We start from the raw sequence: 12086 nt of genomic DNA on the forward strand, positions 1-12086 counted from the left end.
CCAGTATTTGTATAATTATTTTGTCTGCCCTGAAATGTTTTTGGCCGAATTTGCCCCTGAATATGCTCATTCCTATATGTTCCTCTCCTTATCCTAGAATAAGAGTCTATATTACTCCTATTATGATCAGCATAATACATTCTATTGGCGACTTGATCTCGATTTTCATTAAAATTACAATATTGATTATTAGCATAGGACGTCCTAACTTTTGGAGATGCAGTGTACATGTCCGTTTCGTAATTCGTGCACGGGCGACTGCGGAAAAGTTGAGTGGGTTGATGGAAGCTCGGACGGTCGTCAAAAATGCGTCTTTCCCTTCGTTCGCGATTGTTTACCATATTTCTGGCTGCCTGCTGCCGGCCGTAGTATGGCAAGATTATGCGTTTTTCCGGGCGGTCAACGACCTCTGGTCTGAAGGTCACGTTAGCGTTGGTTAGCGGATCTACTGCGCTGTCTGAGTGGAGGTAGGTAGCGCCTAATGCTGCCTGACCGTGGGGAGGGAAAAATTTGCCCACCTTCATGGTTTGCATCTGCTGACTCAGGGCGGCTATTTGTGTCTCTAAATTGTTGATTGTTGCGTGATTTATTGATAATGAACTTAACGATTGTTGTAAGTCGCGTATTTGATCTTGAATGGGTTCAAGAATGTGTTTGGGATTGTTTTCCTGTCGCTCCCGTTCATTCTCGGCCCTTACAGGACTATTAATAACATGTACAGGGACAGTTTTTGTGTGAGTAAGTTGGTCATTAATTTCCTCTCTTTTCGAAATCTCAATTGCCTGTGAAAAAGTTAAAGGATTGTGTGTGAGCACCATTTTTCTAATTTTTCCCGATATGCCCCTAAGGAATTGGGCCAGCATTGCCTGGTCTAAAATGTTTAATACTTCAGGTGTCTCTCCCTGAATTTTGAAAGCTGCCCTTGCCAAATTCCTCACGCGCGTGCTATAACTCGCAATGGTTTCCGAAGGTTCTTGCACAGCACTGGCGAACTGCTGAAGGGAAGTGATAATTGGTTCCGTTTTTTCGAACTGAGCTAAAAAAGCATTCTTAAATATGTTGTAATTCTTTTCCCCGCGTAATTCAAAGGATTGGGCTAAAAAGTCTGCTGCCGAAGAGCGAAGTTTAGATTTCGAGACTGCCAACAGTTCTCTGTGTCCCCAGAGTGCTAATTCTCCAACACTCTCCAAAGTTTTGAAAAACAATTGGACTGAAGGGCCTTCATCATTTTTGCCAAAGAATAATGGCACAAGACTTAAAAAACCTGCGATATTTGCTGAATGCGGTCTGTCTGGTTCTGGGGTGGGTGGTGGCTGTTGTGTTTGAGGTAGGGGGGATGATGTTCCTGTTGTTTGAGGAATCTGATCCTCCATTTTTTTTTTTAATTAAATTTACTAGGAATTGGGAAATTTAATTGCTAATTTTGGGCCCCTGTCTTCCAAAATAATGTGACTTACCTGTTGCTGAAACAAAATTATGATGTTAGTAATCACTTATTTAAAACAAGAGTGTGTTATAGCATGTAGTCATTTGTTTATTAAATATAATTATAAGAATAGCGATAATTTATTAATTAGTGTAGATGTCCTGTGTTGTTGCAAAGGAGTAATGCCTCCTACCTATTCTCTTAATGCACGAAATCAACAATCTTACTACTTATCCGTAATCCCTTTAGATTCTTTCTCTTTGCGACTTCTTCTTCTGTGTAGACAGTTTTTCATCCCGCAAAATATTTAATCCTGGACACAATTGGCACCAGTGTTATACTGGGGGCGGTTTATACTTCTTACTAATTATTACTTTCTATTATCGTTCGGACTTCTCTGGACAACACATCTGTATGGCGGGACGTTTTCCTTCCTTAATCATTTGTTCAATGATAACCCCAGTATACTCATGTGATTGTCTAGTGGTTTTTCATATTAGGACAATGATCTCGGCCCTCGGTAAACTATTCAAGGGAATAGGAACTGCAGCTTCGATCAGGCGTTGTGAAAATACTCAAACTCTGTCCAGTTATAGGTAGAAATTCGAGTACCCGCGGTATCAGTTCTATTATATAATTCTTTGCTTACTCATTCGTGTGAATAGAGGATAGGCCTGAGGCATATGTTTAAAACAAAATATAGTTTAATATACTCCACTATAGAATTGATACATGTATGAAAACTACTGCCCTAGCGGCAGTGACAAGCAAATCCTAAATCATTTGGTTACAATAATATAAACTGACTTTATGGAAGTATTTAAGAGTTCTTAGCATTTATTGATGTTTTGGAGATTAATGGGTTCTTCACATAGGTGTTCTTCGTGTGGATACTTCATCTCAGGCAAGGACTAGCATATGACATAATGGTTGTACAAACATGATGGGGTCAATACTAAAAATACTGCACTATTTAGGATAGCATGCTTAAGATACATCATTTACCTATTGTTAATTTGTGAAACTGACAATCTAAGTGATGCGCTATTTAAGATAGCAGTATTAAGACATTTTACAATTTATCAATGCTAACATAATTAATTATATTATTGAGGAGTAAGGTTTATGCATAGCTGTGGGATAACTTACCTAAGTAAGGATGACTCATTCTACGGGGGGCGGAACTCGGTGAGGGGATTCCGTGCTTTCGCAGCCTTCCTTCAGGTTCTGCTATCTTCGCTCGCTCATTCTGTATCTTCTTGCGCTGTTCTTCAAGCTTCTCTCTGTACAGTCATTCTGTAACGTAATTCCCGTTTCCAAAAACTTACTGTATTTTTTCACTCTCTCTCATACAGACTAACTAACCGACTGCTTCTACCAAAAACCACCACAAAACCACTGTCGTCCCTCTCGCTCTGTCGTCCGCCGGGTATATCCTGCTTATCGCGTGAACTTTCACCTCCTCCTCCTCAGAGCTTGGTCACGGGTGGGACACTTTACTCACGCGGTTGACATCGGACAGCTGAACAGTGTTTGTCAGAGAGCGAAAGTTCGTATTTTCCTGGACTTGTGAACTTACTTCTGCGTGTAGCGACTGTTATCTTGAGTTAAGAAAATAATGGCAAAGGGAATTTATAACTGAGAAAGCAACTGGGTCGGATAAGAGTCTCACTAGCGAATTTAACCATCCTATATTTGACAAGAAACTGATAGCGGTTAGTCATGGTAGACTAGTATTTATATTTTCTGCTGAAACAGCCAAAATAACTCTTTAGCAAGAAGGGGCACAGCAAAGGGGGGGGAGGTAAATGCATGGGAAATATCTGTAAATTAATATGAAAAATGTGGGCATTTTACATATGAATAAAGAGATGGTTGGGTGGGAGGAGACAGACAGTGGCTATTAGTTGGGCACTACTCATCTTGAACTAATGCTATTGGTGTAGTTCCCAGGGTTTAGTGCTAGGCCCATTATTGTTTTCTCTATCTGTTAATGATATTGATGAATGCATATCAGACTTAATGTCTAAGTTTTTGGATGATATGTAGGTTGGCAGTTTAATTAATGATAGTAAGCAAGGTATGCTACTGCAACAAGATCTAGAAAAATTAGGCAGGAGGGTTGAGAAGTGGCAGTTAAAGTTTAACAAATGCAAGGTACTGCATATGGGTAGCAGTAATCTCAGATTTAACATACTGACTGTGTGGTACTACACTGAGGGTAGTAGAGATAAAAAAAAGACCTAGGGTAATTGTGCAGTAGTCAAATATGAAGTTCTCTAAGCAGGGCAGATGCGGATACTAAGACAGGTCGTGGGGTTTTTTTCAATAATATACAAGAATTTTGCCAGCAGGGATAAGGAGGTGATTATCTTGTTGTATAAGTGATGGTTAGGCCACATCATGGGTATTGCATACAGGTCTAGAAGCCTTGTTTTAGGTAGGATATTGGCATAATGGCTAAAAAATTTTGATATAATGTCAACATTTTTTAGTGGTTATGAGGATTGGCAGAGTGGTAAATGACCAGCATCAAGCACTGCTCCTTCAGGTAACTTAGACTTCTGAGATGGTCAGATAAAGGATAGCTGTGTCCTTAATATTGAACAATGCAACATTTTGAACTTGGGAAATAACCCCAAAATAACTTATATATGAGGGGTGGGCTGAAAAGTTTTAGTCCAATATAGACTTCAGAGGTTTTCATGAAAGACAGTATTGCCAACGTGCGCTGTGACTCTTTTGTGTGTGTTTACAAAAAATTTCAGGTTTGTAACTATATTCTTCTCCTTTATTGAAGGCATTGAATTGTGCAATGTGAATGAAGATGGTGACTGCTCAGAGAATCAAGCACTGTGGAGTCTTCATTTAAAGGGAATGTTGCCAAAAGAAATTCATGCAGACATGCAGCAAACATCAGGGGAAACCTTGTCCTTCATACATGTGATCAAAAACTGGATTGCAGATTTTAAGCATGGATGAAAGAGTGTTGAAGAAGCACCCTGCAAATGTGGATGCTGTACATGGTCAGATCATGCAAGACTGCAAAATAATATTAAGACATTTAGCATCTCCCATGAGTGTGCTCACAATATTGTGGTGAATTTTTTAGAAATGAAGGTTTTTTTCTTCAAGATGGTCCCTGAAGCACTGAATGCAGATCAGAAGTGGGAAAGAGTGAGTTTTTGTCATGAAACTGTGCAGCATTTTGAAGTTAATGAAGCTCAGTTTTGGGGCAGTATGTCACTATCGGTGCACCACTTTAACCCTGAAACAAAAGAACAATCGAAACAGTGAAGAATCCCTCTTCTTCCCCCCCCCCTCCTAAAAAGTTTTGAGTACAGAAGTCAGCTGGGTAAGTCATGGCACCTGTTTTTTGGGATGCAAAAGGAATGATTGTGGTTGATTTCCTTTAACAAGATGCCATTATTAATACCAACTATTATTCTAACCTATCGAGATGTTTCCATGAGGAATTGTAGCTCAAGAGGTATGGGAAATTGGCTAAAGGAATCATCTTGCATCAAGACACATGGCATTTGACTCAGGCACACTGCGAGACTGTGGGTTCAAGCTATTACAGCATCCGCCCTACTCATCGGCTTTGGTTCCAGCAGACTATTTTCTATTTCTAAATCTCAAAAAGGACTTGGGAGGACAGAAATTCCACAGTGACAATATTGTGATAGATGCAGTCACTGGTTTGAGTGGCGCCTCCGTAGCCAGGTGGGAAGGAGCAGCAGTGTGTAGCACACGCTTCTTGATTAGACCGGGGTTCGATTCCGTCACCACCAAATACGGAGAATGTGGAAAGGTCAGGGAATGACCATCGCATATCCCCGAGCAATATGGCCTTAGTTGCTAATGCTCCTAAAAACCAAACAACAACGACAACTGGTTTGAGTTGAAAGCTTTTGAATTTTATTTGAGTGCATTATGAAAGCTAGTGGATTGTGCCAGAAAGTATGTTGACTACATTGAAAAATACAGTGGAAGACTACATTGAAAAATAAATGGGTTTTTCACAACTTTTCAGCATTCCTTTTGTAAGAGGCTAGAAACTTTTCAACCTCTACTCATACTTGGAGCAGTTGAATTAAAAATAGAAGAAATGGATTTGGGATTTATGATACAGGTAGACATGGGGCTCCTGTGTGCAGTACAGATTGTTTGATGATTTGTTGAAAATCACTTGTAGAGGCATGGATTCTAATTTTACTGTATAAGGCAATAGTGAGACTGCACTTGGAATACTGTGTCCAGGAATAGAGGCCACACCTTTAAAAAAAATCACAGATCTTGAAAAGGTCCAAAGATGGGCAGTACACCTAGTGAGACCAGCAAAAACCGACACCCATATCAGGAAAGACTTCAGATATGTGGCTGCAGAGGTTAGTAACTATATACTTTAATGGGATTTGATTGAGCTTTATAAGACTGAGAGGGGACAGTGAAATGAATGAATGAAGGTGAAATTTCAGAGTATTAAGTGGCACTGGAATCAGGAAGCATAATTTCAAATGGAGAGGAAGAATATATTCAAACTGTAATAAATTGGTAATTATAATGGTGTACTAAATTGGTAATTATAATGGTGTACTAAATTGGTAATTATAATGGTGTACTAAATTGGTAATTATAGCCTATATTATATTATTGGCCAATACTAATATTAATATTGGAAAAATAATTTAAGAATGTAATATTATATTTCATAGCTGCAAACTCAAGATCTACAATAGAATCCATATTTTTTATTCAGTTTGACCCTTTCTCCTATTTACTAATATAATCCTAATAAACTATGTTAAAATCAGATTTATTTTTATTATTATTATTTATTCCTTTTTTTTTTTTTAATTTTGCAAATGTGTGCTTATTTTTGTTAATGAGCTAGTTGTCAAGTGTGCTGTATTAAAGTAGAAACACATGTTAATAGCGTCATTCTCTGTTATGTACAATAATTTCATAGTAATTGTGTAGTGCAAAACTAATTAACAATTGTCTTTCAGTCAGAAATACAATGTAAAATTTCAGAATACATATACAACATTTTCCATGTACTGTGAAATCAGAAAAAGATAACACGTTTGACTTGTATACCATACGTAGATTCAGTTTCAAGCGGCAGTGAAACGCAATATACTAATTCATTTTGCCAAACAGTATGCATAATAACAGTGTCCAGTGCATAGAAAGAAATGCAAAAACAGATGTTGAAAAAGTGTTGAATATTGATTTGTCGAAAAATCACTTGTTCAACAAATGCAAAGTTTTATATTTGGGGAACAGCAACCTCAAAATAACTTATACACTTGGTAGGATTTAATCGAAAACAGTAGAGAAGGAAAGGCATCTTGGATATGATATGGGCAGATATGAAGTTCTCTGATCAGTTTAGACAGGTGGCTAGGAAAGCTTATGGTCTCCTATTAATGATTTATTGCTCAATAGCCTCTAGAGATGGAGAGGTTATAAACCCACTGCATAAGGCAGTTGTAAGAATCCCTTTGAAATGCAGTATCAAGGTAAGAAGACCTCACCTAAAAAAAGATATTGAGATTCTTGAAAGGATCCAAAGATCGGCAACTTGAATGGGATATCTGCAAAAGGACAACTATATTAGGAACAACTTCATTTATTTGGGCTATGGAGCTTGGCATCCAGACACCTTAGAGGGGATCTTATTGGAGTCTTAAAGGCTTTTAGAGGGATAGTAAAATGAATGAAGGTAAAATTTTCACTGTTATAAAAGATTTGAGAACTAGCAGTCACAAATTAAAATTATAGGAAAAAGAATTAGACTGAATTGTAGGAATTTTTTTTTAGCCAGCAAGTTGCTGATTACTGGAACGGGTTGCCTCCATTGGTGGTTGAGGCTGATAGCTTAGAGATTTTCAAAGAGCTACTGGATCATGAGGAGGGAAGCATATAATTAGTTGTTTTCTTATCTACTTGTTTATATATTTTCTTTTATCTTTCTTTCTTTTTTTTTTACTGGTGCAGCAGAAGCCTGTACTTCCTTGTAGTATAATAACTAATACTAAATATCATGCCGAATGGTTGTTTGCATATTTTTTCATGGAAAATAATCTGCCACTTAGTTGTGCTGATAATGTAGGCATGTTGCTCAGAAGGATATTTCTCAATAGTGAAATACCATAAAAATATAGTTGTGGAAGAACAAAAACACAGCCATTGTTGGTGAATTTACATGAATAGAAAAGAAGAGGTAGTGATGGCTCTGAAAAATGAGCCATTTTCAATTGCTACAGATGGCAGTAATCAAAGTGATTCCAAGTTATGTCCCATTGTGATGATCTTTTGTAATAAAAAAAAAAATTATCAAATGGAAAGCAGCTTGTTCCCAATGCTATCATTGGAAGATGACTCTAGAGAGTACAACATTGGACATCTTTTAAACCTCATGAAAACATGTAGGATAGGATTCTGTCAAAAAACTGTATGGAATTTGTTGATAATGCACCTGTTATAATAGTTCTAAACACTGGAGTAACAAGGGTATTAAAAGAGAAGATTAAACATTTGGTGGTAACACCTGGCCACCACCACCAAATTAAGGAAGGCCACCACCAAATTAAACATTTGGTGGTGGCCTTCCTATGTAAGTGTCTGATTACTTGGTGTAAATTTACTACTGTTGAGGAAGAAGTACTAAAAAGGGAAGATAGATTAAAATAGTTTCAACTGATGCATGCCACAGAAGTAAAAAGATTTTGAAGCATGTGATGTTTGCTGCATTTAAATAAGCTTTTAGAAGTGGTTAGAAAAGCAACATGAGCATTTTTCAGAGTACCGAATTGAAAAATACAAGTTAACTTTAATGACTCATGTTCAAATGCAGTTCACAATCCAAAAGAAGTTTTGAAAGAAGACAAATTAATATATTCGCCAAGAAAAACAAATTTCTGAATTGCAAGCTTCTGGTAAAAGCAATCCTAAAACAGGCTAACCAAGCTGATAATTCTAGGCATATTATCCTCACTCATGCAGAAATTCTGTTCATGTTTCTCTCTTCTGCCTTGAATAAAGCAATTGTCCTGTTGATTTTAAATTTTACCCCAGGGGCTCACATCTGGTGAGTATGGGCTTGGCACACCGAGGGGCCTGAGCTGGATATCATTATTTTTCTCTTCTTGGTGATTCCCTTCTACTTTTGACTCTCTCAGGGGAATTTTTTTTTTTTTGACTGGTGCACCATAAGCCTCAGGCTTCCTTGCACCATATAGCTAATAATAATGCTAATAATAATAATAATAATTTCATGCCAGTTTTTGAATACATACCTCAGGTCCACATACTAAGGTCACTACTCCTAGATACATTGAAGAATGTTATGTGAAAATTTATTTTACTAATTTCTTTCAAATCTTCCATTTCCATTTTTGAAATTGATTACCATAGCAGAGTAAATGGGGCTCAGGCTCACATCTGGTAGAAGATGTGAGCCTGAGTATGGGCTTGGCAAATCCAGGATTTCTTTCTTTCTTGCTTTCTTAGTGATCCCTTCTACTTCTAACTCTCTCTCTCTCTCTCTCTCTCTCTCTCTCTCTCTCTCTCTCTCTCTCTCTCTCAGGGTAACACTGGAATTTTTAAAAAATCTTTTTTTGGTTTGTGCAGCATAAGCCTCAGGCTTCCTTGCACCATACAGCTAATAATAATAAAAATAATAAATCAGATGGATGATTCTGATTTAGTCATAGGCATTTCTACTGGCAAGGTAATGTGGAGTCTGAAACAAGAGAAGCTTCTGTTCTTTTGCTCAGTGAGGAAGTACTTAATGGCTGCATGTGACTACATAGGTGCACAAAGTTACCATTGAAAAACAAGATTCTTATAAATACTGAGGTAGCACAATTTCATTGACTGGCAGTGCATTATTTTTAAAATTTTAATAGATAATTCTACAGTACTTCTTGGTGTCATTAAAGACAAAGCAATAGATGAAGTAGTAGATGTTTTGCAGGCATCAATTCTGTCAGTTTCAGTGCGAGACTATCAGATGATGTCTTGAAAGAAGGAAAAACTGATATACAGTGGTTCTTGGTTTTTGATTTAGTCATGGTTGGGGAACTGACAAGTGCACAGGGAAGCTTGAAATATAACAAATTATCCCATGTAATGCTTAGAATTTTAACAATCCCTCATAGCAGAGCTGAATGTCACAGAATATTCACCCAAGTTTTAAAGACAAAAACTGAGTTCAGTTCTCTAGACAGAAGAATAATTGTTATGAACAGAACTTCAACATTTCAGAAGAGTGGCCAAAGTCTGCAACAGTATCTTTCTTAAAAAAATCAAAATCAGTTGATGTGTAATGGAATATCTAAACAGTAATCTACAGACAGAAAAATGTTATGGTATACAAATATACCATACTTGTATATTTTTACAGTGAACTTTTAATTCTCAGTGTAGGATGGACTTTAAAAGAACCTCCTACATTTTCCAAAATTTTTTTTTTTTTTTTTTTTTTTTTGAGAGCTTCTGTTTTGGCCCAAAAATTGCCTGTTTTCCTCCTGCTTACAAATCCCTAATCTCCAGCTGTAAAGTCAAAATTTGGCAGCAATGTATTTTCCTTCACATTACTCAATTAACTAAAAGCATTTTTTTAATAATCAGTTGGAACAGTTTACAATAACCAAGTACTGGATTTTAGTAAATTATGATATTCAGATAAATTTGAAATTAAATAGATACTGCCAAATTTTATATTAATTTTGTATTACATATTAAAGATGAAAAGCTTGCTCAGATAAATATCATGGTGTCAGTTTTCAGCATATAATCTAATTTTTGCTGGTACTTATTTGCACTTGTTTCTCTTATTAGCATGAGTGCTTTTTCAGACTTGCCATGCATGTTGAGCATGTTATAACTCTGACAGAAATGATCAGTTCAGTAAAAGGATGCAAAGTTTTAAAACTGACTGCCCCTTTGATTTAAACATGCTTTTAAATATATTAATTAATGTTCCATACTTTACTTTTATATTTATTTATTTTTTATTTTATATATATTTTAACCATATAACTTTAATTACATTAACTAAAGATTTTTTTTTTTTTTAGCTGATGAAATGGACCATGCAGATAAAGAATTAAGGGAAACTGTAAAGAAGCTTTGGCCATTACAAGCAAGAAAATTAATTGATAAATTGGTTCCTCCAGATGAAGGTAAATTTTAAAAAAGTAATGAGTAATTTGTCAAAGAATACAAATGAAAATAATAAATAAATAACACTAGTTTACGAATTTAAGTTTGTTCCCTGGGGTTTGAATTTGAATAGGTCCTACTGCCGAAATATTTTGCTGTGATTTCAAATATGACTTAGATTTTTTTTCTATCACATCCAGATACATCACAATTTAAGAAATAAAAAAGTATTGTTTTTTACGAAAGTATATAACTTTATTGTATTTAGTAATGAATAAATATTTAGTATGTATTTAGTATTTAGGACTGTACTTGTTAACAGGAGAGATTGCTTCTACAGGGATGGGATACACTTAAATAGAAAGGGTGCAAGAATATTTGCTGATGCTATCGAGGCAGTGTTAGGTGGGTCGGAAAACTGCTAGCTTGGGGGGAGACAAAGACCAATAGATTGACAGTAGCCACTGGCAGAGGTGAAAGAAATTCTTGCACTGCTTCTATTAGAATGAGCAGAAGCCTGAAAAACAAGATGCATGGTATTTCAGAGACTGCTGGGAGCCATTGCGGTACAAGTAAACACATGGGTTGTGTTAGGGTAGCTAAGAATAGAAACAGGTGCAGGTATACTTGCGTGTACACCAATGCTAGGAGTTTAGTAAATAAATTTGATGAATTTGAGGTATTGCTCAAAACATCAAAGGCAGATATTGTTGGGATATCAGAGACGTGGTGTCACACAGATATAAGGGATGCAGAAATGCAATTTGGGGAGTACAACGTCTACAGAAAGGATAGACAGGATAGGAAGGGGGGAGGGGTTATGCTATTAGTTAAGAAACACATAAAAACCAAGGAAGTGAAGCCAGTCGACATCGCTGGACAGTGCAGTGTTGAGTCAGTTTGGTGTGACATAAGCATTGGGAGATCAAAATTGAGAGTAGGAGTGTGCTATAGGCCTAATGACTCTGATGAGTATAATAAGGAACTGTACAGGGAAATAGAGTGGGCCAGTAAATCAGAGAGTCTTATAATGGGAGATTTTAATTTCCCAGATATTGACTGGAATTTGGGGGCTGGTTACTCACACACTAGCAGGGCTTTTGTGGATTTATTGGATGATTGTTTTCTACATCAGCATGTTCGGGAGGCAACTAGAGGGAGTAATACTCTTGATTTGATTATCAGCAGTGATTCTTCATGCATTAAGAATCTGCAGATAAATGAACCACTAGGTGGCAGTGATCACAGTGTGCTGAAGTGGGATTTACTCAAAGAGGTAACTACCATTAGGGGTAAAGGGAAGGGTTATTGCTTCCGTAAAGGCGACTACGATGGACTGAGACAGTATTTAAATTCTATACAGTGGGACCAACTGATGATGTTACCAACAGCAAATTCAAAATGGGAAGCATTCAAAGAACTTATCTTGGAAGCTACTAGACTTTACATACCAACTAAGAAATATTGTTCAAGGTTTAGGCCA

At 36.8% G+C, this 12086-nt stretch overlaps 1 protein-coding gene across 1 annotated transcript in view; it reads left to right on the plus strand.

Moving 5' to 3' along the window:
- LOC150080869 (voltage-dependent calcium channel type A subunit alpha-1-like) overlaps positions 1-12086 on the plus strand; it is a 1489217-nt gene that overhangs the window by 1322757 nt on the left and 154374 nt on the right. Inside the window, exon 39 of the mRNA XM_090381686.1 lies at positions 10519-10623. Coding sequence (XP_090237812.1) covers positions 10519-10623 — 105 coding nt within the window. The remainder of the gene's footprint in view (positions 1-10518; positions 10624-12086) is intronic.

Source organism: Mastigoproctus giganteus, chromosome 9, assembly GCF_048544385.1.
Source record: "Mastigoproctus giganteus isolate SK-2022 chromosome 9, ASM4854438v1, whole genome shotgun sequence".
Lineage (NCBI taxonomy): Eukaryota > Metazoa > Arthropoda > Arachnida > Uropygi > Thelyphonidae > Mastigoproctus > Mastigoproctus giganteus.